Source organism: Solanum stenotomum, chromosome 6 (genome assembly GCF_019186545.1).
Source record: "Solanum stenotomum isolate F172 chromosome 6, ASM1918654v1, whole genome shotgun sequence".
Taxonomy (NCBI): domain Eukaryota; kingdom Viridiplantae; phylum Streptophyta; class Magnoliopsida; order Solanales; family Solanaceae; genus Solanum; species Solanum stenotomum.
Window position 1 is genome coordinate 55,446,231 of NC_064287.1, and position 27,917 is coordinate 55,474,147.

A 27,917-nucleotide genomic window follows, 5' to 3' on the forward strand; every position below is an offset into this window, starting at 1 on the left:
GGTTGTTAGAGGCTTAACATATAGTTATCTACACAAAACTGTAACTCAAAATCTTTAATTCAATCTTTCAACCAATATCTATCAGCCTTACCATCTCCGCCATGCTGCTAGTTGTCTTGTTCAATATTGGTTCCATGACTTTGCGACACTCTGACTGAAACCAACGTGTATCGTTTGATCATCAATTAGAGCATTATCCATCTTAAAATATGCTAACTCACATGCCTCTTTGTCCTTGAACTCAATGAAACCATAACAATGGCTATACCCAGTCTTATAATTTCAGCAGATGCCACGGTTCCAAAGAGTGAGGACATTGTATATAGGTCTTCGTCTTCGGTTACCGAATTCAAATTACAAACCCAGAGCACATTGTTGTCACGGGGTTTTATCTCAGCATAAGGAAGGTCCCTTGTCACGGGGTCTAGTTCCTCATCCATTGGCCCCCAATCATATTCCTCTAGTCCAACGTCAACATCAATCTCCGCATCTGGAATCAAGTAACTTAATTGGAAAGGATCAACCAATATGTGAGTGTGTTTGATTCGGATATTTTGAAAAGGCTTGCCCTTGTCATCCACATAAGCTTTCATTGAATGAGTCGAATCCTTCTCCATTCTCTCCAAAAAACAGTATCAAGGTAGTCCAGAACTGTGATATAGAACTGATTAGCATTTAGATTCTTCTCCGCTATGGCTACAATACCTCTCCTTGAATGCTCTAAATCCGAATGAATCTCATCATCTCCGGATCCTGTTGGATCTCCAATGGAATTCTTCCAAAGACGGCCATCGTAATAATTAATTTTGCACAACTTCAAAAACTGGACATTGATCAGTAAGCAAGTCTATTACCATGTCTCCCAAACTTGTCCTTAGATTTGGGAAAAGGGACAGTGGGGAAGGCTATTTTAATTTATTTAATCCTAATATAATTTGGATTGCAAAATAATAAGTACTACTCCCTCGTCCCACATATCACTTTTCTTTTTACCACGGTATCTTTTTTATACTTTCTTCTTCTCTAATGGCCTGAATTGGACCCATAATAATTAAAATTCAGGATACAAATCAAAAGCATAGTGCTATTAAAATACAAACGGAAAAAACTGGACATGAAAACATTAAAATTGAAAACCCTCAAGTTAAGATTAAAAAACTTCACAGCTAGCTTGTGTTTTGAGCATTGCAGTCTTTGCTTCTGCATCTCCTAGTATGTGTTTGTTCTGAAGCTAAGGTCTTTTGTTCTTCCAAGAGGGTAAGTTGATTTTCAACTTTTGGGCTAGTTGTTGATTTTGTCAAATAGTACTGAACTTCAGAGACCCTCGAACTCACTTTCAATAGCTACAACCTAAAATGGCAGTAACTCCTACTTCCTTGGATTTAACCAGGTCCTGAAGCTTGTTTTGCAACAGCAATATATTCTGCTTTAGGCCAACCATTTCAGACTCCAAAAAGTTAAGAGAAGGTTGAGCACCATCCCTGCACGGATGTGCTAGGTCGAGGAAAATCTGAGTCATCTGAAGGCGTGCGTATGCACAAACAAATTTGGATTATTTATGCTACCTTTCACTGACTTAAAAGACTAGATGTTATTGATCCTACAATAATGCTAGCATATATTTCTTGAGTGACGGACGTCCAAATAGGCAAATGTCAAACATAAGTACCATCCTCTTAGCATACACAACATATTTATGAGGTTTACATTGGTCTTTATCATTTAAGCACAAGTAAAATTGAAATGTTCAACAAGAACTAAGGATGTACCTCTTGCCACCGCAGCTTGGAAGCTGAATAATGATACAGTCAGAGGATCGTGATCAGTGGATGAACCTTGATTCTCACTCTTCTCTTCCTTAATCTCCCATGGAGATTCAGCAGCTACATCTATGTGACCAGCCTTAACGTGGCTTTGCTATTTGCCGGTGTTTCCTCCCTTTGTGCTTTCTTGTCTTTTGTCTTCTTCTCGGAAATTTTGACTACTTTGAGTTACCATCTCCGCCATGTTGCTTGTTGCCTTTTTTCTGCTGTTTGATGGCATCAACAGAACCATTATTGAAACGGCCACTGCCTCTTTTGTTTCTAGGTCGATATTGGGACCATAACTTTGCTACTCTGACTGAAATCAACTCGTATCCATCCTTCGATCATCAATTTGAGTATTATCCATCTTAAAATATGCTTGCTCACAGGACTCCTTGTCCTCGAACTCGATGAAAGCATAACAGCGACTATCCCCAGTCTTGTGATTTTTGATAATTTCAGCAGATGTCACGGTTCCAAAGCGTAAGAAGATTATACACCGTGCTTCCTCTTCAGTTGACGGATTTAATTTACAAAGAAAGAGCACATTGTCTCAGCATCAGGAATGTCTCCTACACTTTCAAGTATTACTGCTCGGGAGTGTGCTTCCTTCTCTTCACGAACACCTAATTCCTCATCCTTTGGCATCCAATCATCGTCTAGTCGCACATCATCATCAATCTCATCTTTCGGCTTTCTTTCAGGTGAAGCATGGAATCAAGTCGGCTAACTGGGAAGGATCATACAATATGTAAGTGTTTTTGGTTTGGATATTTTGATAAGGCTTGCCCTTGTCATCCACATAAGCTTCGTTTATCCTTAGTGTCAATGAATTTTTTGAAATGTGAATGTCCAAATCTATTTGACCTCAAATTGGCTAAGTTTATTCAAAACAACTTACAATACTCATTATTTCTCAAAGAATGACGTTGCTTTTTTGGGAGTTTTGAGTTCACAAAAAAAAAGAAATTCAAAAATATTAAAACTCATTGTATGTATTAGTTCATATATATTACAAAATATGACTAACAAACAGTTTAACCTCAATTTTCTGAATCATTCGTGACAATCTAGTGAACATAACTCATTGCCTATACTAAATTGATGCCTCTTTTTTGAAATTTATGAGCCACGGAACAAAAAATACAAAATCATTTCAACTTTCTCGTGCATATTAAATCCACATTTTTTTTAGACTATGATTGACCCACTCTCTTTGAGGCCAAACTTTTTTAGGTCCACTCATGACAACATAGCAAACAATCCTCACTGCGTTTTTAAAAAAAAAAAAAAAAAAATTACCGCTATCGTACTTCCAGGGACTCTCTTGTCAAGGAGCAACCAGTTCCTTGTTTCGTTCTTACTTCCCACGATAAGTTCATAAAACACTATTGAAGATTGTACATAGAAGATAATTAATTCTATTAATGATAAAAATGTTCCCTTTTTACAATTAATGAGATGACGTCTACAAGTAGTTCAAAACTGATGCTGAAACTTCAATTAATCTTTCAGCCATGTGGTGGTGGAATCCAACACGCTAAACTATAACCCATCCAACAGGGCATCCCTAACATTCCTAAAAAAAATTTTCCTTCTATTCCTTTTTGTTAATCCTCATTTACATAACTAAATCCTATTTTCTTACATCTACTCATGTACAGTGTCTAATCCCCGAGAACCCTCTTCTAGACCACGTGAAGACTAGAATCAATGGACCATCCATCTTCCTTCTATTGGCTTAGAGACTTCCAGCCACCATGCATGAATGAGATTTAGCAAGCATGGGTCCCCAGAACAAAGCAGAGCTTGCTTCATCCATTTGCAAAGGACAGAACATCCTTTCTCCTCTTTCTATACCTGTTAATGGTTGAGGGGGGAAATTAGGTATGCCTACCAATCCAAACATCACAAGATTAGACAGAATCTTAGAGAATGAAATGTATCAGACAATTTCTTGCCCATGGAAAAAGGGGAGTGGAACAAGTTATATGAAGGAACTTACCGAGCATTTCAACTGCAAATTTATCAGTCAACCAGCTCTTAGACAGATATGAGGTCCACACAGAATCTTTTTGGGGAGATGCTTGGGACCCACAAGTAATGATCAAGAGATCAAACCCAAACTGGGCCATCAATGCAAAATTATAAAGTTTCAAGACTTATCGAAGCTTTAGTAAAAACAGAGAGAACAAAAGGTGCCTCTTCACCAGGATGTATTGTAGTAGGCACTATTGTGTAACCCTTTGGGTCGGGATCTAGGACCATCTCACATGATATTTCTCGAGAATTTACATAGTCTGTCCCACCAACAGATTCATGTAAATAGATGTTATATGCAGCACGTCTACCACGAGTTTTCAGTATCCTCATCCCAATATAGAACATCATTGAATCATGGCTTGATTGATAATTCCTGAAACCAGCTGTTGTCCTTGAGAAACTCACACCCTAAAATAGCGTTCTGATTAGTATATATGATCAACAAAAAGATAATGTCAATAAGCAACAACTCTATTCCAGATTAATCACAATAGTGAACCTGAGTTAAGGTGATAAAAACGTGAATGGGCAAGGAAGCATCAGGACCACTTGCTCTTAGTCGATATTGGGGATTCTGATGCCATGTGTCATAGTCCTGGCAGCCTCCAGCACTGTAACCTCTCCATTGACCATGGATAGAGTAGCGCATCTCTGGTGGGTAGACACGACAAACATATATAGACCTAAAATGTATTTGGAAATCTTGCCAAGACATCCAGAAAATTCCATCGTTTGCCTGTTTAGAACAAAACAGGAAAAATAAGCGACATCCAGTAAAAAGTTGTATAAGCATAACCCTTCACTACTTTTCTTGATGAACAAAAGGACCAGAATGTGGAAAACCCAAGGAAACAGAATCAGATAAGTGGGTTCTCTCGTCCCTCCAGAAGCAATTGTAAGAGGTGATTATGAACACAATGGGAAACTTCCATATACAAGAGATCTACCAAAAAAACAGGGAGCATACAAAAATGAATGGTCCTCTACAAAAAAAATAATCAGTTTCCAGTACAAATAGGAATCTTATGGGTGCACCAAAATGAAATTAAAGGTAACAGACTATTCTTCACATGTACAAAATCAAAAGTTTGTTTCCTTCAAAAGCTCTCCTATTTCACTCACGAAACTACCCATATAAGAGTAAATGGAGCAAAATCCCACACCATGTTTCTCCTCTTCCATCTTCCAACGGCCCAGCTGAATAGAACATCCTTCACTGTTCCTCACATTCCATCATTGATCCTCCCATTCAACCCTGTCTAGCGATTGGTATTCCACTAATGATATATTTTGTGCCACAATATCTCAAGCTATTTTCTACAATAATGGAGGGTGGCAAAGAAATTACTATTCACGAAACAGTGTGATAGCAGTTTCGCTGTTTGCAAAGCAGTACAGCAATCCTTTAGTGGTACCATAAATTAGATTATTAGTTATGTTATGTCACTTTTACGACTCCATTTATATAATTGGGTTGATAATTATTTACTTAACTGTAGATTACCGATCAACTCAAAAATATTAATGGAAAGTGACCAGAAATAACTTAAAAAAAATGTATATTCTCACCATTTAATTTGCAAATAAATAGCTTACCCTCGTGAAAAGAACAAATAGATTGTAGCCTCATTCTGGTCCCAAAAACCATGTGAATTACACTTCATTCACATCAAGGCATGCCTTTTCTTGTGAAATAGTAAATATTTATATACATGGGCTATGGAGTTAGCTTCAATCCTATCAAAATGTAACTCTATTAAGTCTCTTTTGGTCATTATTATTTCACCAGTGAATAATAATGACCAACAGTAATTTAAAAACTATTTTATTTTGACAAGGTAAATAATTTTATTAACAATTGGGAGAACCCCTTGCACAAACAACATAACAAAAAAGAGAAACCAACATCAAAAAATAGTTCTCAAAGAAACAAAACTAATTTTCAACACAAATAGGGATTTCATGGTAACACCAAGGGGAAACTAGAAATAAAAGAGTACTTTGCAATCATATAATCTCTTGTTCAACTCCTTCAAGCGCTATCCTATTTCACTCTTTCCATAAAATCCACCTAATGGCTACAGGGGCGAGATTGCAGGATTCAAACCTTTTTTTTTTTTGATAAGATAAGTGGTATTAATAACAGCATCAGGAAGATGCATAATTTACAAGATATGGCATTTGAGCTTACAAAAAAATCTCTAGCTAACTATACAAACTATCTAAGCCAGAGCTAAAGCAGTTGACTCTCCATCAAAACATCTCTTGTTCCTCTCTAACCAAATACACCAAAAAATACAAGCAGGTATCATAATCCAGATCTTCTTACTGGCTTTGTCAACTTTCCATAGACTCCAACTCTCATATGCATCCTTAAACTTCAACAGATTTACAGTCACTCGGCCACTCTTCTCTTCCGGGGCTGAGGCCCCCCTCAATGGGTTCTAATTCTAAGGGTGTGTGTGTGTGCGTGCGTGCGGGGGGGGGGATGAATCAATCAAAAAACATGTCCCTTGGAGGCTTGGACTTCTCTTCCTCTTTCACTGTGCACGACATCACCCAGTACAACCCAATGCAATAGGAGATGATCTGCATTTTGCTCGAACTTTGCACATGAAACATGACCAACAGTGAGGGATTGTGCAAAGCAAGAAACTAGGTAAGGTGGGCTACCAAGAGTAAGGGCATACGATTGGCTGAGCAACAAATGGGAATGATAATTCTACCTCCCCACCCAAACCACTTCCCAAAAAACAAATAAGATGGGGTCTCTAGATAAACTATCAGGAGTTACTCAATCCAGAGATATCCCAAAAGTGGAATTAGGCAGAAGAATCTTTATCCTTCCCTAAACTCTGGCTCTTAAACGAAGAATTCACTAGGTAAAATCAAAGTCAATGTCAAAAAACAGTAATTTGGAAGAGGGAGGGAGGGGAGCAACCTGTGGGACATGCTTAAGCTTGTGTTTCATCCTGTCGGTCCACTCAGGTGATGGATCAGACCAAGGGCCATTCCATTCAACTTCATTAGCCCATGGATTCCGGATCTGAACAAGCTTGTGGCCATCAACTTCTCGTACCTGAGCAGTAAAACATACAAAAGATGAATGTGTGACTGAAATTTTCTTGGCAGGTGGATAAGTCATAAGATAGAAGGATTGAATTTCTACCTGTAATATTGAATAGGCATGACCTTGGACAATACCACTGGAGGAGATATGCACATCTGAACCAGAAGGACTACCAGCGCCCAGTAGGAAACCCTCTTGTTTGAAGCGCAGCAGCTGAGACCAGAGTCTTCCACTTGCAAGATCAATCTGTGCCTCAGAACTTCTCATGTCAATCTCCTCACCAGCACCTCCGGTGAGGTCCACAAGAGCATCTTGCACAAGCCCACCCTCCAATGCCTCATATGAGCCATGAAGCTTTGCATAAGCTTTTTCTAACAAGGAGACCCACATTTCATTACCCTTCCGACTGGTGGCAAATGCTGGTTTACCAGGTGACTCGCATGGAATCCAATCATCTACCACAACAGGGACCCATTCCCCCTAAAATAAATACAGTGACAGGATTAACTTGATTTAGTGATCTTTTCAGAAAAGGCAATCATGTTTTTGTTTCTCATAGGAACAAGTATATAAATCAACTGAGATACTCTCATCAGTTTAGGATACAACATCCAAGGAGATTAACATAGAAAGGTAGCATTATCCCATGTGGAAGTCAAATGGACCATGTCTTTGATGTCAACATGCAAGGTACAAAATTCAAGGAAAGGTACGGTATACATGGATTCATTGCACAATTGATGGGAGAAGTGTGACTCTGGGAATAGTTGTGCTTTTCCCCAAGCCCAGCAGCAGTAATAAATAAAAGTTGCAGTATTAGTAAACACTACTCCCTCTGTCCCAATTTATGTGACTTACTTTCCTTTTTAGTCGGTCCCAAAAAGAATGACACATTTCTATATTAAGTAACAATTTAACTATAAAATGCCTATTTTACCCTTAATGAAATGATTTACAGCCACACAAATTTCTATCATTCATTTTGGACCACAAGTTTTAAAAGTCTTCCTTTCTTTCTTAAACTCCGTGCCGAGTCAAACTACCTTTACATACGTGCATAAGGAAAAAATGTTTTTTTTTCACGTAGTTTTACAATGTGAGCAAGGAAAAAGGAAATTTAGGGTAATGACCAGATTGAGGCCCATATCCACACTTGTTCCCTTGACGGACCACTCTGATCCAGGAGAAGAAGAAGACACAAAATTCCTAATTGACTGACAGTTTTTCTTTTTTTATCCAAAAAGGGAAAGGTCTGTGTACACTCTACCCTCCCCAGATCCCACATTGTGAGACTACACTAGGTATGTTGTTGTACCCAAAAAAGGAGAGGAAGAGGTTAAACTTCAAAACACCATAATATTGACTAACAAAAAATCAAAACATAGATGACACAAATCAACTCAAAGGGGAAGGATGAATATGAGCAGTCTTGGTTCAGCTTCTACATCACATTTTGTGGCTGAAACTTGCACCCAAAGGACCCTATGCCCATAATATTATATCCTAAGCACACCAGTAAAATAGAGCCAATTTGGAAAATCTTAGATCAATCAGAGAAAAATGTCAATATGCACTACACTATTTGGTGCAGATGTCTAGTGATCTTGGAATATTTCATGATCTACTAGAAAACAACAAATTAATGAAAAAGTTCAAGGTCTCACACTCTCCACTTCCAAATGTTCTCTTCTTTTTTCTTCAGATGATCTATCCCTCCAAAATCTATAATCCTAGTTGCTAGTGGGTCATCTCTATGAACTCATAGATCCTAAATTTTGAACACAGGAAATGTATCGCTTCCAAGGTGTTGTTCTAATTTTCTTCTGTTCAGAGTTCAAGAGACATATTAAAACAACTTAGAATTTAATCAATTGAAAATATCCAGCATGTTCAAGTCTGGTGGGCACTATGATGATTCTATGCCCTTTTTTAGAACACATTACGGGCACAAGTAACTGCACAAATAAAGAACCTAACCTGAATGCAGAAGCGAACTGTATATATTCCTTCTTGATTGTATTCTGGTGTAATTATGACTTCTGATATTCGTGAAACCTCAGTTAGCACAGCAACCGCACTTAGAAACCAGCAATCACCCAGACGTCCCTGATTAAACAGTACAGCATCACAGTGAGCACCTGATCTATAAAACAATACTAGCAACCTACTTGAGACCTGCCTCCCCGAAAAAGTAAAAGAAAAGAGCAGGCAAGAGGGGATACTTTGAGTAAACAGCGTGAAGCAAAAATATCACAACCTGGCAAACATCTGAAGAATTTGCTACTCCAGAAAATAAGCATGGGTGAGAATCCAGATGCTTCTCTTTCACTATATCAGTAGGCCTCATCCATTCAGAAACAACCTGGGATGAACTAATATCAGCTAACGCACCACACATCATAATCGAACCTAGAAAACCAATATAACTATGAGCAAAGTGCTGCCAATGGACTCACCTGCAATTTAGATGGAGGATGGTCCGGATCCATAAATAATGAGCGGTCATTGGGAGGAAACTCTTGATCAGTGAAATGTGATTCTCCTCTTGCTAAAAGAGCCTCCTTCACAGCTATTTCCACTGAAAGCATGTGTTGATTGATTTCCTTCTGTGAGTCTACTCGAGGCTTCCTCAACCTTCGAGTAAACGAATCCACATCCAACACAACTCCATCACGATCTGACCTTCTCTTCCTCCCACTTGAATATTGCCCATCCCAATCTACATCATCTCTGTCATAAAGATCTACATCCGCAGGATCACTGTCCCAACCATCAACCTAAGCAAGAAGAACCAAGTGGCAACCATGAGACAAATTCCAAAAGACAGACAATTCCTTTTATGTTTACCTGATATGTTGAAATTAGCAACAGCAAAAATATCAATCAACTCCACCAATCTGGTTTCTTAAAGTGTTTGATTGTAGAATAAAATCCTTCAAATATCTAGACCTTGAGTATCTACAAAATAAAGGGACAGAGACCTACGGACCATTTTATCAACAAATGACAGCAATTAGATGTATTGCTGGAAACAAATCATTTGAACTGAAAAACACAAACCCTAGTTGGAGAATCTGCCCATTGCCAATTATCATCCGGCAGATCAATCATGCTGTACTCAGCAGAACCCATAGCCGCAGGAAGAGCCGCAATCTCATCTTCTGTCAAGCATCTTCCCCAAAGAAATACATCCATTATGTGCACCTTTGATTCGGCTCCATCACTATCAGACCTCCCAAATGAATCAACATCAATGGGCGGCCTTATGCCCACCCAGACATCCGTTCCCAGATCCCATATGCAACTAGCCACTCTAAGTGGTAGCCCCATCTGGTAGCCATCAAAATATCCATCCAGGTAGCAAGTTGCTTCACCCAAATCAGCATCAATAGTCAATGTTATGATATGCCACCTGGAAAATAATGTTTTTACATGTGAGACGGCCATCTGAGTCTACTCAAGACTCAAGAATGAAGGAAACAGGAAAGAAAAAAGTATGGCGCCTGTATTTTTATTTTAGGGAATTTATGTACTGTATCTTGTATATTTAACACCACCTTGGTGTGTTCAAATAAAATTCATTGAATTATCAGAAAAGAATACAAGACAGAAGTCCTAAGCAATTCCAACAACCATCTTTACACAGCAATTCACATGACAACAAAGCGGAAAAGCTTGCGAACCTTCCATCTGCTATACTGGTGGCACTTATACTCCATTCCTTTACAGTAGTTTGCTTGTCAGTTTTAGTAATTAATCTAAGCCCAACTTGTCCTGCTTCAATGCCTTGCTCAGAGCCAGCCACAAGAAATTCCCAGCAAATATTCTTCTGGAACTCAGTGCCGAACAAACAAACAGGTCCAGATTCAGGCTGGACCATAACAGCAAGGGAGCAACTAATTTTTTGACATTGACACACAGAAGGATCAATCTGACCGCACCGTCGGCCACTAGTGGTGGGTTCATCATCAAGTATACACACAGCACCAGCAAGTCCAGTCTGCAAAAGGAAAGATTTAAAAACAAGAAAATCAACATACAGGAATTTGGTTAAGTACCTAATCAGAAAAAAAAATGGGGATAAGCTTGTGATTGCTTTGATGTATCATCATAAACAGAGTGACAGGAAGAAGATTAATTCAGTTTCAGACATATTCTAACAAATACTAGTGAGGGTTTCATAACTTTCGATGGTGAGCCCAGACTAGAGTTGTGGAGGTTTCCCTTGTCATTTTCTTCCGTCATTATCACATATCAGGTTATTTCCCATTTCTATATATGTAATGTATCTCATAGAAGCTCCATGGACTCACTGTGGATAAGTATATACAGTTTCAGAAAACAACAGAAGGATGACTCAGGTAGATACTCATCTTAGACATGTTATGCCTTTGGTCTTTTGCATGGGTATTTGATTTTTGTTATCAAAGCACTAATGATGGCAAAGGGACACTTGGGACCCAATACATATTTTATTGATGGTTGTTACGACAGAGTTAGGGCCCATGGCGGGTGCCAGCACAACTCCTTAGTTTAGGTCGTGACATAATTGTGAAGGCATAAGGTAGAATTTCAGCATCACATTTTGTTATTTTAGTTGCGCTAAGTAGAGGGTAGGGATGACCTGAAGTGCTCGACGAGATAGCTGAGCAGCACGAATACGACGTGCAATGCTTGAAACTCTTTCCCTTGCAAAAGAGTCGTCAAGAACAGAATCTCCTCCCACTGCACGAACTGCAGCTGCCATTGCTGCTGCCTCTCTATTACCAGCATTAGGAATAGATGATATAAGCGACGCCTCTATTTCCTTCCATTTTCGTTCCTCCTTCTCAAGGAGAGCTTTCCTCCTTTCTTTACCCCTTCCTTCCTCTTCACGTCTCTGCATCAGGATTTCCTCTTCCATCTCCTTCTCCCTCATGTAACTGCAAACACCAGTTAAGCAAAATTTAGAAGAAGTCTTAACTCTATAAGTGCAGCAGAATTACCAGAAAAGTCTGAGAATACTATTACCTCTCCTGTATGATTTCAAATCGCCTACGATCTTCTGGGAGCCATTTCTTTATGTCTTTGGCACTGAGATCTGAAAACCCTATGTTGTCAAGGAAAAGTCGCAGACGAACCTCGTCCTGGCAAAGCATGCTATGTTCAGCATAAAGGGGGAAAGGGAAACGAGAAGAAGAAGAAGAAGATAGAGTAGCTAAAATGCAGACAAGTAGTTTGCAACACATAGTTACCTGTACCCTCTCAGCTTTAGCAGTCAAACCAAGCAAGAGAAGTAAGTAACCGCCAAACTTATCCCACATGTAAACCCATTCAGTATCAATCGCTTCCTCTAAAGCCAGAATTCGAGCATGGGCACACATTTCTCTTCGGTGACCTACATCACTAGTTGCTTCATGCCTAAGTGTCCTATTTCTTAACCTGCAGAAAATTGAGCCAGCAGCCAGTTCTTCATTTCTAAGACGGTCTCTTAATTTCATGACATCTGCTCGTGGAAGCACAAAATTGCCTCCCCTATCCCTCATCATTGTTGGATCACCAACCAATAGAGCAGCTGAGCTGGCCGACCTCTGGGGGGCAGAGTATGTTCCGGATAAAGCATTTCTGGTCTGAGCAAACCATTAACAGAATTGACATTCAGCGAGAAAATTAAAAATAAAACAAGAGGTTTATCTAGAATTTACAGGTACAAGAGTCAGAAGACACCAATCACCATGAAGGTTTCATTATTTATATCATTATTACTCTCAAGACTAATTAAAAGTATCACCAAAACAAGCAACCTTGTGTTAATGGTTATATTAAGCACATCAAAGTTCAAGCAGAGTGTAGACGATATTCACATCTCAATAGGCAGACTTCTATGGATCCATTGTGACCATTTGATATTTATAAATGGTACCAACCAGATAACACTATTTTAATAACAAATAATTGATAACTAAAATACAAAATCAATGAAATGAAAAACCTGTAAAGCACTGATGCACTCAAGCAAGATAAAATAGAACCATCCCAGAACACCCATCAAACTGAAATACATAACACATTGATGACATCAATAATGGTACAAAAGCAAATTGCAAATTAGAATTCAAATCATTAACAAAATAGAAATCACCAAAAATTTCAAGATTTAGGTTCAATAGTACATCAATCTAACAGCACCATATTGTTTTTAAGCCAGTTTAGGGGCATCCCCATCCAAATCTTATGCAATAAGGTGGGACAATTTCGATAAAATAAGTCAATGAACTATTAAATGGCAAAAAGTTCTTTGTTTTCAATTGAAAACAAGGATCACCTTCATATAGGATTGAGACCATAAACAACAATAGAAACAAAGACACTAAGTAACACCTAGGAGAAAAAACATAGAATGAAAGAGTTTTTAGCTGTAATAAAAAATGATCGTACCTTCGTAGCAGATCGAGCAATTGCCTGGACCATAGTTTCTTTGCTAAGAAAATGAACAGCATCTTCCACCATCTAATATTAGAGAAAATGTTAGAAAGCAGATCAGGATATTAAAGGAAGTAGTTCAAGCAGAAGATTTTTTATGAAAACTCATCTCCAAGGTTACCATGTTGAGTATAGTATAAAAGAGTTCATGATAAAGACACCAAACACACACACAAAAAAAAGGAAGTCTATATAGCTCATTCAGTAGTCATTCCAAGATATAGAAGCAAACCTCGAGTGTTAAACATGGACGAGAGACAGCAAAGCCAAAGGCCACAACGAGTGTAATTGCTGATACAGCAGCACCAGCAAATGGTGGATAAATTTTCAAACTGGCAACCACACCCCAGCCCTCAATAGCCAATGCAATAACATAGAGCACAAGAAATGCAGCACTGTCAACAAATGATTTCAGGTAGAATTAGCTGTCAAATCGTGCAATTTTGATAGCAACTTGAGTGGTGAAATACTTGGTAATAAAAATTCATAGGAAGAAACTGGGGTACCTCTAAAGTTAAGAGTTCACAATTTACTTTAACTATGCATTCAAGCTGCTATCCACAATGTAAATCTTAAACAAGTAGAGGAAATTGACAAACCTGACATTTTTCCCAGAGTCTGCATGAGCATCATAAACATAAACAGGCAACACCCTTGGGGAGTAGACTACTATGGGAGGTGAAAGAAGGACCTGAAAGAAAAAGGGTTTTGGGAACAAAAGACGATTCACAAGCAAGAAAGACCACAAGGCAAAGATAAAACAACTCTAATAAGCAAACGATAAACATAAATAACACGATTGGGATAATTGCGGTTTTGATCCCTCAGTCATTAGTTCATTATGATTTGTCCATGTGATATTTCACTAAGCATATTTAACCTTGAGTTAATAGAAATGTGTCTTTAATCCCTTCATTTAAAATATTTTATATAATTAATTACAGAATTGTGTTTCCCTCAAATAGTTTAACAATTAATAATTTGTTAAATTTGTAGACTCACATGTAGAAGGATCAAAAGTGTATCTTTCAATTAATTGAAGGTTAAATGTGCTTAACCGGATTGATACATGGACCAAAATCAGAATTTGTCAATATTTAGGGACTAAAAGCACAAATTATCCAACACACTTCAATACTTTATTTGTCGTTATTAAGTATAAGTGTATAACTTACTGTTAATGCCCTTCCAGCTACGAGAAAAAGAAATGAGAAGTAACCAACAGACGCACCAACAAAAGCCTTGTCTGAAACAGAAACATGCATTTGCCATCAATTATCAAGTACCACTATAAAACATTAGATTAAACTATCTTGAGTATCTTAAGACAGGAAAAGCGTATTTACCCTGAAACCATCCAACAAGAAATGCTGCAAGAGCTAAAAGGAATGCAAGAAAACAAACGAGTAACATTTGTGTCCTTGTCAAATAAAAGTTATTTGACGCCCAATAGTGAATAACACCAATAGCTAGAACAAGAAGGAGAAGCACCAGAAGGAATGCAGCCCCTATCTGTTGAAATACAAAAGGGGAAATAAAAACATACAATGTCAAATAACTGTTTGAAACATGAAAACTACAGCAAATAGGATGATCACTTACCGCCCAGGGTTTAATTGTAACTATAATAGCTGAAATGGCTCCAAGCAAAAGAAGAAGACCAATAATTATGAACATATAAGCACCTCGAGAGAGCTTCCAATTGTCATCTTTCCTGAAAATGTTACAGATATTATGACTCCGGGGGGAAAATCACTATCATCTTTAAGATAGCATTTCTAAAAATGTAAGCACATTCTAAAATATCACATACCACTTAAACAAACCAGCACCAAGAGACAATACTGCTGGAATGCATATCAATGGAAGCAAAGAAGCGAGGAAATCAGCTTTTGTTGGAATCTGGTCGGTTCTAGACCCAACAACTTCAAAGTAGGATACGCTACAGAAGGCCACAATAACAGCTTCGGGGATGAAAGAGAAGAAATTATTAGTAAAAGGCTTTTCAAAGAGAATAAAATGAACTACCAAACAAAAGGTTGTAAACCAGAGAGGCAATTACAGTATTTTTTTAGTTTAAAAAAGGGAAGAGGAGAGATTAAAGTGGAAGGATTACCTGCAAATAAGCCAACACAAATAGCAGATGAGAGAGAAAACCGGTAAGTTGCGAACCAGGATATAATTGGCAGCACACCAGTAAATACCAAAGCAATTGCAGAAGCCATTGCCCAGCCAAGGAAAACAGATGATGCATAAGGGGATGTAACACTGTTCCGACTACCAGTCCATCCCTTATAATCTAAATCATCCAAAGGCTTTGCAGACACTATTGCTCCAAGAGCTAAAATGGACCCAGCAAATAAGGAGATGGAAATGAAAAGAACAACACCCTGGAAACAGAATTGGCAATTATGATTCTTATAGAAAGTCATATAAGAATGTGTAAGTGTGAATCCTTTGCAAGTAATGGCATATCCCACCTATAGATTGAGATTTAGAGAAGGAGGATGCAACAACAATAACTACTACTACTACGCCTCAGTCCCAAATAAGTTGAGATCAGTTATATAAATCCTTATTTCGTCATGTAAGTTCTTTCATATCATCATCATAATAAATGAAATAAAAGTACGTTGAATATATACACATAAATACACACATAATAATAATAATTAATTTTTTTTAACTTGGTAGCTTTATAACAATAATAAATTTTTTTTTAAAATCTCTTTTTTTTTAAACTGGTAAGGTTGAATTCTTCAGCATTAAGGGAATGCTGGCTACCTCCAAAAAGGGATAATTACAGATTTCCTATCAAATATATAATCTGGTCTATATCATCTATACAAAGTTGTTTACACCAAAAAAGTAGAGATACTATACAATTACATTTAACTTTGTGGATGGAATTGGATCTATCTTCAAAACATCTTCCATTTCTTTCTTTCCAGACTGACCACCATACACATGATGGTATTAGCTTCCACCATCTCTGGACTATTACTGCCTCCCCTCCTAATCCAGCAGCTCAACAGATCTGATGTATGTTCTGGCATTGTCCAGTTCATGCTTGTGATGTTGAGAAACAAGTTCCAAATTTGGGCAGGAAGAGATGGTTATTTATTTCCCCTGTCAAGTTGCACAAAAAACACCTAGGGACCAGTTGTCTGCCTTTCTTTTGTAGAACTTCTTCTGTTAAACATGCTCTCTTTATCACTAACCAGGTGAAGCACTTTACTTTTGTAGGAATATCACTCTTCCAAAAGTAGTTCGAGTCTAAAAACCTATCATCAACTAGTAGCTATCACTCCTTCCATATAATTTTAGGTCTACTCCTTTTTTTAACACACTCACTTGCCACAATTCTACACCTACTGACCTGTGCATTTATAGGTCGACGCAGAACATGTTCAAACCATCACAAGTGTCCCTCTAGCATTTTCTCCTTCACTAATCTTGTATCACCGCACATCCAACTCAGCATCCAAATCTCCACAACACTCATCTTGGGGACATGTTGGACTAATGAACTTACCTTTCATTTTGGTAGGTAAAATTCCAATACATGACACCCCGTAGCACCTTTCCATTTCAACCATCCCATTTTAATCTATGAGTAACATCTTCCTCTATCAATCCATTATCTTGAAACGACTAGCCCAAATATCTAAATTGTTCGCACTTTGGCACGACAATCCCATCTAGTCTCACCTTACCCACTCTGCTCTCATGTTGACTAAACCTACAATGCATATATTCAGCCTGGCTTAATTTTACTTATCCGACAATACGTACTCTCTAACATGCTTCTTCATAGTTCAAGCTTTTGGTTGACACCTCGCTAGTTTCGCCAATTAACACAATATCATTCGCAAATAGCATATACCATGAGACCTCCTCTTGTATTGTATTGGATAGCTCATCCATAAATAGGGTAAATAAGTAGGACTTGTGTAGGTCTTCCTTCTTTTCACGATAGATTTCCAACAATCATCTTTGTAAGAATATAGCCTCCAAGGGAGATCCACCAGACAAACAGAAATTGGTTATCTTCACTCTTGTGTTCCTACGCTTACGCTCTATCACTCTATCCCAAAGTTTCAACATATGACTCATAATTTAAATGCCACAATAGTTCGCATAGCTTTGAATATCTCTTTTATTCTTGTAAATCAGAACCATGGTACGCTTCCTCCAATCATTGGGCTACCTACCAATTCATAGTACAGCATTGAATATCTTGAATATCTTGGTGAGCCATTCCACGGCACTTTCCAACTCTATGGGGATACTATTTGGGCCACAAGCTTTTCCAATCCGCATGTTTTTCATGGCATCATTTACCTCTAACCTCCCAATTTTACGAGTATAGCTAAAGTTTCTATCATTCACATACATGTGTAGATCTTAAATTGTTATTCTCCTTGTTCGTGTTGAACAATTAATCAAAGTAGTCTCTTTGTTTCTCCTTGATCTCATCATCTCCTATAAACACATGTTGAGAACTGTCCTTAATACGCTTCATCTAGTTTAAGTCCTTGCCCTTCTTCGCTTTAGTCTTGCTAATTTAAACAATTCTCTCTCTACATCTTGTGTCCCTAGCTTTTGATACAAGCCATCTAGCGCATCCCCTCGGGCTTTACTAATAGCCTTCTTAGGCCCCCACTTAGTTGTATTGTAATTGTATTCTTCATAAAGCTTCTTTGTCGGTTGCTTTTGTAACTTTCAATAACTCTCTTTTAGCTTTAATAATAATTTGTACTTCCTCATTCCCTGCCATGATTCATGTGGTCAAGGTCATAAACATTTAGATACATCTAACACTTCTGCAACTGATTTTTTAATCCAACCTAACACTTTCCTCCTAAGGTGTCTACGTCTCCCTCTATATACAAAGCTCCCTTCTCCCGTAGTTTTTCCTGAAACGCGAACGGATTATCACCCTTTAATGCCCACTACTTCTACATCATCACTTTTCTCACTTTACTCCTAAACTTTACATCGAAGACTACTAACAAATGTTGGGAGGTCATCGCTTCTCTTGGAATAACCTTACAATCCTTGCATGTATTTCGATCTCCTCTTCTTACAAAGATAAAGTCTATTTGACTATAGTTAGCCCCATTCTTATGAGTAATTAAGTGAGAATCCCTCTTATTAAAATAGTCTTCCATTTGTCATTTTGACATATACAAGAGTTTTGGTTCATACATCAACAACCACTAATGAAATAAGAAAGTTATATGATTGACTAAAACGATAGACAAACATCTCCTCAAACATAGAAGTGTACAGCTCAGTGAATCAAACACCTCAATTCAAACTAGTTGGAATTTGCTAACACCAAAAAATTGATCTGTAAAGGTAATACTTACAAAAATTTAAGAAAACCCAATCCAAATACACAGCAAAAGTGCAGAGGACCACAGCAATATTAACAGTATATAAATAGGGGGGAATTGCTAAACACACTAACCTCTTTCATCCCCAGTGTTAGATGGTTTCCTGCACGGCCTGCATTCTCAGCTCTTGAAGACCAAAACTGGTACCCATTACGAATCCATATAGGAATTGCAATAGATAGGCATGCTACCATTAAGGGTACAGTCAATGATAATCCCAGAAGAACTGATGATTTGCTGCAAATCCAATATGTACAACAGAAGTATCAACCAAAAGATACAGCCAAAAGCATATCATATCTTGTTGTTGTCATTTAGTTCTTAGGAGATCATACCAGCATTCTAGAGTTGAGTTGTCATTTAGTTCTTAGTAGCTTAGAGCTTTTTATCTTGTTGTTTTCCAAACAAACATGTACCTTTAATATTCATAGTTGTAATTTTCCATTCAGAGTGGAATTTCACTGGGTAAGTTGTTGTAGTATTTTTCTATTCATGGTAGCTCATGAGTTGCGACAGCAAGAGGGTTATAGTGTTCAGTTCCACGGTGTATCTGACTTGAAAACTATGTATTTATACTCCATGTGTCCCGTATTAGTTGTCCACTTTCCCCTTTACATGGCCCTTGAGAAATCATATAAGAAGGATAGTTTTACTTATACCCCTTAAGAAACTCTTTTGGAACTTCGCAAAAAACTTGTTTTCACTTTCAAAAAGAATTAATTGTTAAGGTGAAATAGGAAAAATGTAATTAATTATATCTTGGTTTTGTAAATTGAAAAGTAATTTGGGACAACTATTTATAGTAAGGTGGACAACTTATACGGGACGAAGGAAGTATTTTAAAATCGTATTTTATTGTCACCATCATGTCTTGATATTGTGGTTAATTTTAGACTGGTTCACCTGACGGGTAGAGTTAGGTGTCATCAGGACTTGGGAGATTTGGGTCGTGACAATCACAAACTGGACTTGATGTGCCTAAAGATAGCTTCTTCGCACTACTCTATAGAGAGTTAGGTGTCATCAGGACTAAGGACTTGATGTGCCTAATTATGTAATATAAGTTGCTTCTGTAACTTAACAGTGACTGGGACATAGTTAATAAAAAAAAGGGTTTACCTTAAGAATGAAAGCAGCAGACCAACACAAGTGCTCAGCATCCAAGCGATAAAGCCATACTGCAACAACATAGCAAATTTTACCCAAAAAAAATAGTGGAAACATTGAGCCTCTAATGCAAGGAGACAACAGTCAGACTGCCTTCTGAAAGTATTATGCTAAAGTGCATCTCAATTTTTGAAGAACTACACTGGTAAACCCATCATTAAGTCAAAAATGAAGGTCCACTAGAAAGACAGCTATACTAGAGAGGACATATTTATGTGGCCAGAGAGAGAGGTCACTGTAAGAATATCAAGTGTCCTGTGTTAGATACCTATGAACGTGACCAACCATCAATCGTCAAATTAACAAAGCATCTTCTCTTCTCTTATTTCACCTAACCTCTTTTAGGAATAACATCAGCTGACCTTGAACATCTATTTTGGAGCTAGCCATAATTCAATTGCTTAACAGGTCTAGCATAGCTGAGCACGCAAAACATACCATGTTAACTGGATTCAACAGATTGGCTGGTACAAAAACCTTTTGTCTGGCTTTCTAGCGGCCTAATCAGTATTGTGTCATGAAAACCACAGTACAAAACATTGTCCCTCACATCACAGGTGAACGTATAAAGATTTAAGATGAATATTTAGAAAGCAAGAGAGAAAGAGGGAGAGGAGCCTGGACTAGTGCTGAAACCATAGTAGCTAAAGACAATCCCTCTTGCAAAAGAAAAGAACCATAGAAACCAATGTAGATACTTGGTGGAAAAACAAATAAAAACAGATACTTGTAGGCAAAGAACCAAAAATATAAATACCTTCCGAGGCTTTGAAGTCATGGACAAATCTTCAGCTTGTAGTGACCGAAGGAAGGCCAAAATAGAACAGACAACAGGAGACAAAAGGAGAACCGCAATGCCAAATTCAAACTACAGACAGTTGTTCACCAAATTTTGTTAGAAAATGGTAAATAGAACTATATGGAGTTCAAATTAGCTGCACCGTACTCCAAATACACTTTAAGCTAAACATTTGAAGTAGCAATGCATTTCTTACCTGTTGGTGTGTAGCATTTAGAAGTTTTATTGTCTTTGGTCGGAAGATAGCCACAATGACGGTTTCAAGAATGAAAATTAAACTGAAAAGAAGCCATGCTCGTTCTGGAGTTCCAGCTATATGGTGCAACATTACTCTACAACGTTGAAGCCACCTTCCTAATCCTTGGAGTCTAAGTTCTTCCGAGAATGAAATTTGATTAGGTAACACATCGTCAACACCATTTGAATCAGTGACAGGAGGGTTATTGTCACGATGTTCTCGATCAGCATCCAAACTACTTCTCTGCAACAAGGCTAGAATCATTGGGTCCAATCCATTCTCCTTCAGCATCACAGCAAAATTAGGATCAAGCCCTTTATCTTGCAATAAATTAGCTAATTCACGATCTGTGTGTCTTCCTTTCCTCTTTAACATAGATGTAATCCTGGGATCACTCAACTTTTCTTGAAATGCAAGTGCCAAATTCAAGTCCAGTATCTGTTGATTTGCGGAAGTGGATGTACTAGAATCACCGCCTTGGCTTTCAAGGCCACTACTAGAACAAACAACCAACGAACTATTATGCTCTAAATTTCTGTCAACATAAGATGATCCTACTTCAGGCTCTTGAACTACTGAACGACAGGAACTACTACGTAGAGCTAGACTAGGCCTTCCACTGTCTATGCTCTTATCACTATTAATCCCCTCAATGTTATTCCAGGTACTGCCATCACCAGTGCAAGGCACAGTTGCATTACCAAGATGACCAGCATCAGCACTACTACTGCGCTTAACACTTGAGCCACAACCCTCAGAAGAGCTTGCAGAGCTATTTTGGTCTTTTCTGCGGAAACCTTCTCTAAGGCGGATAACTGTGCTCTGCAAGGCATCTCGTCTAGCTGCTAATGGGTCTGTAACTGATAAATGCCGTGAAACAGCCGCGCCCAACAGCACAGATGCTACAACTGCATAACTAATACAATGTCCAAAGTACCTGAAACAAAATTGTTGCAGTAAAAGATTAGAAGTTTCTATTCTAAAAATAATATTAAAAGGGATGTATGTGCCCACGAGTACAAGAAGACTTAATTATGGAAGGAAATTAATTAGCATGGGTTAACAACAAACCAGTAATGAACTCCAAAACAGATCAGGAACACCCGAGATGTACCAGCAACAAAAAGTACGACGACTCGACTTTTCAGAAGCTTAAAGCCATACAAGCATGCTCCCAAGTTCCAATCTGATTAGAATGAAACACTAGTGAATTAATTACTTACCACAGGAAATTAGAAATGATTTCCAAATACAAGTCAGAAAAGGAGATATATGCTTGAAATGAACTACCAAGGATTATCACGGCAGCTGATGTTGTAGCCCCAAGCCAGTTTGATTCCTTTGCTGTCAGACCATACAGGATAGAATACACAAGAAGTACTACAAGTGAACCAACATAGAGAAGTCCAAGATGCAAAGCCCTGCAAAGCCCAAATTCAGCATGAAGATGATAAAATTATAGACTTCAGAGAAAATTTCGAAAAGTTAGTTCTGGAAATATGATGAGTAGTATAGATGAGAACTACTGAACACATGATATAACAGGGTAACGTTCTAATCTAAAGTAGCATTTAAATTGATTTGTTTAGCTGTGAATTTTTAGATCTACTGCATATACTGGAGGGTGCGCTTTGTTTCCTCAGAGTTGGTATTCCTTTTATTCAAAGAGATTTGAGTTACACCCATTATTTAGAGTTCTTAGGCTCTTTATTTTCAAATCCTGTTAGCTGAGAACGTCTTGGCCTCTCTTCATATTCTTTCATCTCTTATAACAATACTGTTGCACCCAAAAAAAAAGAGTTGTAATATTTGTCATCCCCATCCTTTTAATGGAGACCTTCCAATATTGTTCAAATCCCTAGCCAACAAGAATGATGTTCCCCTTCAACAACTTACATCTTTTTTTTTTTTGATAAGTGGTATTAATAACATCATCAAGAAGATGCAAAATTTACAAGATATGGCATTTGAGCTTACAAAAAATCTTTGGCTAACTATACAAACTATCTAAGCCAGAGCTAATGAGTTAGTAAAATCCTGAAGCTGTTCTGCATTAACAGCAGGATACAAGTTGGACCAACTAAACAATTTTCAATGCACCTAGTCTTCAAAATGCCTAAAGCAGTTGACTCTCCATCAAAACATCTCTTGTTCCTCTCTAACCAAATACACCAAAAAATACAAGCAAGTATCATAATCCAGATCTTCTTGATGGCTTTGTCAACTTTCCATAGACTCCAACTCTCATATGCATCCTTAACAGTGAGGGGTGTGGTCCAATTGATGCCAGAGAGACAAAAAAACATGCTCCATAATTCTGAGGCCACCTCACAATGAAGAAGAAGGTGTCTGGGGGTTTCAGCCTCTTTTTTGCACATATAGCATCTGTTTGGGAACTGGATTTTTCTTTTCTTTATGTTGTTTTGGGTGAGACATGCCTCATATAGAGCTATCCAGGTAAAAAAAACTACCTTAGGTGGTATCTTGGTCCTCCAAAAAACTACCTTACATCTCACTTTGTCTTTCTATTGCCTATAAACAGTCCAGCACATCAAAGATGTGTTCTGTTTGAGCTAATAAATTATATCTTCTGCAAATTGTTCTGCACATCCTCAAAACACCTCTTGTTTCTTTCTGTCCAAACTGTCCACCATATACATGTTCGGACAATCTTCCATCTCTTATCCTTCTCTGTTACATTTCCATCCCTGTTCCACCTACTTAGTACTCCTTTAATGCTCCCAGGTTTCACCCACCTGATCTCCTTCAGGCTGATGAACATTCTCCACAGCTGCCCTATCCTTTTGCAATGTAAGAAAATATGGTTGATCGTATCTGCTTACTCCCCATACAAAAAGCATCTAGAAACCAACTGGTAACCTAAGTTGCGCGGACTCTTCACTTTCGATGCCGCACCCGTGTCGGATTCTCCAAAAATACACTACCTTTGGCGAATCCGACACACACCCCTTGACATTTTTGAGGAGACCGAGCAACATAGCTGGTAACCTCTCTTGTTTAAGTTTTCATGTGTCAAGACTGTCTATATAGCAAGCAGCCTCAACACTTTTTTGCAATATTTTTTTCCATTCTTGTTTCGTAGACTCGAATCTATCTCGCACGCAATTTCTTTTCCTAAATTTTGGTTGATTTGTTTCTACTCTATTTTTTAAAAAGAATACCACATCGAACTTCACCAATTTTCCTCAGAGACCACTAGGCTGTTTGTGTGTGAAAACACATTTGTTTTATTAAGAATGACCTGTGGAATCATATGAATCATGAACTTCTGAGCAGTTGCTTCATGACTAATGTAGAAACAGATGTATTTAAAAATATTTCTAATAATGCTATTGTAAAACATTTCAAGAGATATAACCTTGTCAAGAACGGTTGTGATAATGTAATTACTTTCTGCTTTCAATAGTAAAATTTATTTTGTTGGCTTTTTCATATATTTTGACACCCCTTTAATGAAAATCATGGCCCTGGGGGAGTGTGTGTGTGTGTGTGTGTGTGTGTGTGGGGGGGGGGGGGGGGGGGGGGGGGGGGGGGGGGGGGGGGGGGGGGGGGGGGGGGGGGGGGGGGGGGGGGGGGGGGGGGGGGGGGGGGGTCTGGATTTTTCCTTTCATGCAAAGTGGTCTACAAAGAGAGTTTAAGGGCAAGGCCCTGAAGGTTATTCAGAGAGAAAATAATGGAGATAGTCAAGGTCTCCTACTGATTTTCATGGTTGAGAGTTCTTCTCGTGATCTGGGATGGAATACCTGAGATGACCTAGACACCGTGGTAATCAAAATAGAATAATAATAATAAAATAAATAACCGGGCTCCACTTAAGGTGGAGTATTTCATTTGGACAATGGTGAAGGAAGCTGCTTCTTTTTATTACCAGTAGGTAAAGGAAGTTGTTCTAACACATACGATCTCCAAAAAAGGCCTAAATGTATGTACTAGATGTGTTCTTTGTGAAGACGTCAATCATCTTTTTTTGGATTGCAGCCTCGCTTCACAGCTTTGGAATCATCTCTAAAATATTACCGGTCAGCTGGACAATTCCACAATTAACTTATTACAAATGTTGGCACAGGAAGGACGTAGGGGAAACAACATGAAGGTATGGAACTCTATAGTCTATCCAGCAGCGATCAGCTGGTCCATACGGAAGAAAAAAAATACAACTATTGAGAACCAAAAAAGATTCTGTAACTAATTGCAAATACAAATGTATTGCTTTGTAAGTTTTCGGGTGCAATATGGTATATTTTTGAGGTAAATACCTACTAGCATTCTCTTGTTGCTGGAAATCAATATATTATCCCAACCTTGGGGGGCGGCATAAGATTTACAAGCTCCAGAAGAAAGAATTATAATGCAAAAAGAAACCATAGCTGCAATAAAGCAGCATCACTTTATAGCAAGCAATGTATAGCTTACCTTCTAGATTGTCGAGGATATAACTCATTGGGATCAGGTGGCTCTTGTAAGCAAGCAACAGGACCCACTTCAATACAATCAGAATAAGCAAATTTATATGCTCTCCGTACGTACTCGTCAACATCTAAGCCATTCCCTGCCAGGATCGGTAGACAGAGAATTCACAAAGGAGAAAAAAACACAAAAGGAGAACAAGAATTTTGTAAAGATTTCAATGGGCCCCTAAATGGGAAACAATAACCAACAAAATTCCCTAAATATTTGACCTACTTTGTGCAAAAAAATAAAGCAAAGATACCCACGACAAGTTGCTGATCAACCTTTAAAAAACACATATATGGATCATGACAAAGACACACATCATAACATACCATTGAAGACCATCCTGCAAATAAATAGCATATTGATTGCCAGGGAGATTGCTGACACACCAAAGAAGAACCCGGAAGGTGAGTATCTTTCAGATGCCCTAACACCTGCTGTGACATACACAGCACAAAGTTCATATGCACAAAGCAAACCAACAGCTAGTAGGAGGAGAACAGCTACAGCCCCTGCAGAACACATTAACATGACAATTCAATTGTGAAGTGAAGGGAGTGAAAGAACTTCAAGATAAGCACCAAAAAAAACAGATGTAAAAAAAAGTTGCTTTCTCATAGTCAGCAATAGATCTATACATGAGAACTTCTCCTTAGTCCTTGTGTACAAAAACAATGACCAAAAAATTCAATTTAATTGCTAAAAATTATCATCCTTTAACAAGAAACTATCAGTGTTCTGGCTTAAACTTAACTATAAGGTAAAAGATCATAAAACCATAAAAACATAATATAACAGCTTAAACTTTACTAAAAGGTAAAAGATCATAAAACCATAAAAATTAATATAACATCTATAAAGCACAGAGACAAAAATTAAATGCATATATTCGAGTTGTATTTCAATCCAACAGTAACACCAGTTGAGGGAAACTTTAGCAACTTCAGAGAGCACAGTCCACAAATACAAGAAAATGGAATCAGATAAGGGCAGCCATATGAATACTCAGTGAACAAAACTTCAACATCCATGGAAGGTCTGTTTCCATCTCTCGAAATAACGGGACTGGAGGAGCAATGTAATTGTTCATGAATTCAAATATGAGGAGGGATGAGAAGACATTGCTAAGAGAATTTAAAGATATGTTTTTTTGTTTACAAGGTAAATAATTTTACTAACAATTGGGGAAAATCCCATATACCCAAAGAAAAAACTACATTAAAATATCGTTCTCAATGAAAGAAACCCAATCTATACATATTATAGTTGTGCTCTATAGCATGATGATGTGGCATAGTTCTTTGGCCAAGGATTAATTCTTTTGGACTCTTTTTTTAGAAAGGTAACCGTTTGTATAATCTATATAAACTCAACACCATAACTGGTGCTGAATTTAGAACTTTACATCATCAAAAGAGCAAAACAAAGAGTAAAGAACTCCTACCGAGACAGAGATATAGATTTTGTGGATCAAGTCTGGGGACAAAAACACCAAATTCTTTCACAAGATCGCAAATGCTAACATACGATATAATTCGGCTAAATAGCTGGAAAATCAATGGAAATAGGATGACAAAGCAATCAAAAGGGAAATTTTGAACTTCAAAAATAATGTTTAACAGGAAAGTGAAAATTTGAGACCAGCCTTCAAAACTACCTGGCCAAGAATCTCATAAGATGGTAGAGAAAAGCTACACAGACCTTTTGCAGTGCAACAAGTGAAGATTATCATAAGAAGTTATAAAGGCGAAAAAGCTGAGTCCAGACAGGTTCAATATGGCCTTTTACCAGCAATGTTGGCTGCTAAATTCAGACGGGAAAGTTCAAAAAAGTTTTAAAGTATCAATAGCATTAGTTCCCTAGAAGGCAGGGGAGGAATCTTAGTAGGGAGCTTCTACAAGATTGTTTCCAAACTTCAGCCAGAGATCGAAAAGGTGATGAACTGGTTGGCTATGGACACTAAAACGGCTTATTTAAGCAAGACAAATCACGAACACGATGTTCATTGCAAAATGAATGTCTAGACAATAAAAAGAGGCAAGGGAAGCTGGTATTTTCTGTAAGTTGATATTGAGAAGGCTTTCGATCATGTAAATTTGACTTGCAAAATCTCTAGAAAGAAATAGGCTTTGGGGGAGAAGGGATCAGGTGGATTGATTGGCACATCTATTGTGAAATTCCCAGTAGTTGTAAATAGGTCACCGGAAGGCATTTTCTTTACATACAAGAGCTTGAGATAAGGTGATCACTGTCTCCCTTCTTATTCATTCCGGCAATAGAGGGAGTAAGTTTAATGATGTGCATGGCAAACTCTTTAAATTGGCCCAAGGGTTTAGAACAGGGACAGAGGGTTCTAATAGAGTAATTGCTTCTCATTTCTAGTATGCCTGATGATTCGCCAATCCTTTGAGGGGAAAAGGAGAACCAATTGAGATATCTTTTTTTTATAGAGGTA

At 38.0% G+C, this 27,917-nt stretch overlaps 1 protein-coding gene and 2 pseudogenes across 2 annotated transcripts in view; all 3 read right to left on the minus strand.

Annotated features, from left to right (window-relative positions):
* Nucleotides 1-120: 120 nt before the first annotated feature.
* On the minus strand, nt 121-1,519 carry LOC125868937 (peptidyl-prolyl cis-trans isomerase CYP59-like; annotated as a pseudogene).
* A 384-nt stretch (nt 1,520-1,903) lies between these two features.
* Nucleotides 1,904-3,940, minus strand: LOC125868938 (peptidyl-prolyl cis-trans isomerase CYP59-like; annotated as a pseudogene).
* LOC125869217 (calpain-type cysteine protease DEK1) overlaps nt 3,211-27,917 on the minus strand; it is a 34,819-nt gene continuing 10,112 nt past the window's right edge. The window contains exons 4-32 of one of the 2 annotated variants that reach the window (XM_049549786.1): nt 25,792-25,974; nt 25,421-25,556; nt 22,277-22,407; nt 22,058-22,172; nt 20,945-21,923; nt 20,707-20,817; nt 19,902-19,960; nt 18,857-19,019; nt 15,497-15,770; nt 15,194-15,344; nt 14,983-15,094; nt 14,727-14,892; nt 14,556-14,626; nt 13,980-14,071; nt 13,613-13,775; nt 13,336-13,407; nt 12,153-12,527; nt 11,929-12,044; nt 11,543-11,840; nt 10,602-10,918; nt 9,979-10,330; nt 9,375-9,695; nt 9,176-9,280; nt 8,896-9,024; nt 7,018-7,398; nt 6,790-6,927; nt 4,348-4,584; nt 3,811-4,256; nt 3,211-3,665 (exon numbers count right to left, since the gene is read on the minus strand). In XM_049549786.1, the coding sequence (XP_049405743.1) occupies nt 3,951-4,256; nt 4,348-4,584; nt 6,790-6,927; nt 7,018-7,398; nt 8,896-9,024; nt 9,176-9,280; nt 9,375-9,695; nt 9,979-10,330; nt 10,602-10,918; nt 11,543-11,840; nt 11,929-12,044; nt 12,153-12,527; nt 13,336-13,407; nt 13,613-13,775; nt 13,980-14,071; nt 14,556-14,626; nt 14,727-14,892; nt 14,983-15,094; nt 15,194-15,344; nt 15,497-15,770; nt 18,857-19,019; nt 19,902-19,960; nt 20,707-20,817; nt 20,945-21,923; nt 22,058-22,172; nt 22,277-22,407; nt 25,421-25,556; nt 25,792-25,974 (6,053 nt within the window). In that variant the 3' untranslated portion in view covers nt 3,211-3,665; nt 3,811-3,950. Of the gene's footprint in view, nt 3,699-3,810; nt 4,257-4,347; nt 4,585-6,789; nt 6,928-7,017; nt 7,399-8,895; nt 9,025-9,175; nt 9,281-9,374; nt 9,696-9,978; nt 10,331-10,601; nt 10,919-11,542; nt 11,841-11,928; nt 12,045-12,152; nt 12,528-13,335; nt 13,408-13,612; nt 13,776-13,979; nt 14,072-14,555; nt 14,627-14,726; nt 14,893-14,982; nt 15,095-15,193; nt 15,345-15,496; nt 15,771-18,856; nt 19,020-19,901; nt 19,961-20,706; nt 20,818-20,944; nt 21,924-22,057; nt 22,173-22,276; nt 22,408-25,420; nt 25,557-25,791; nt 25,975-27,917 lie in introns of both variants that reach the window. The other variant, XM_049549787.1, reaches the window with a different exon arrangement.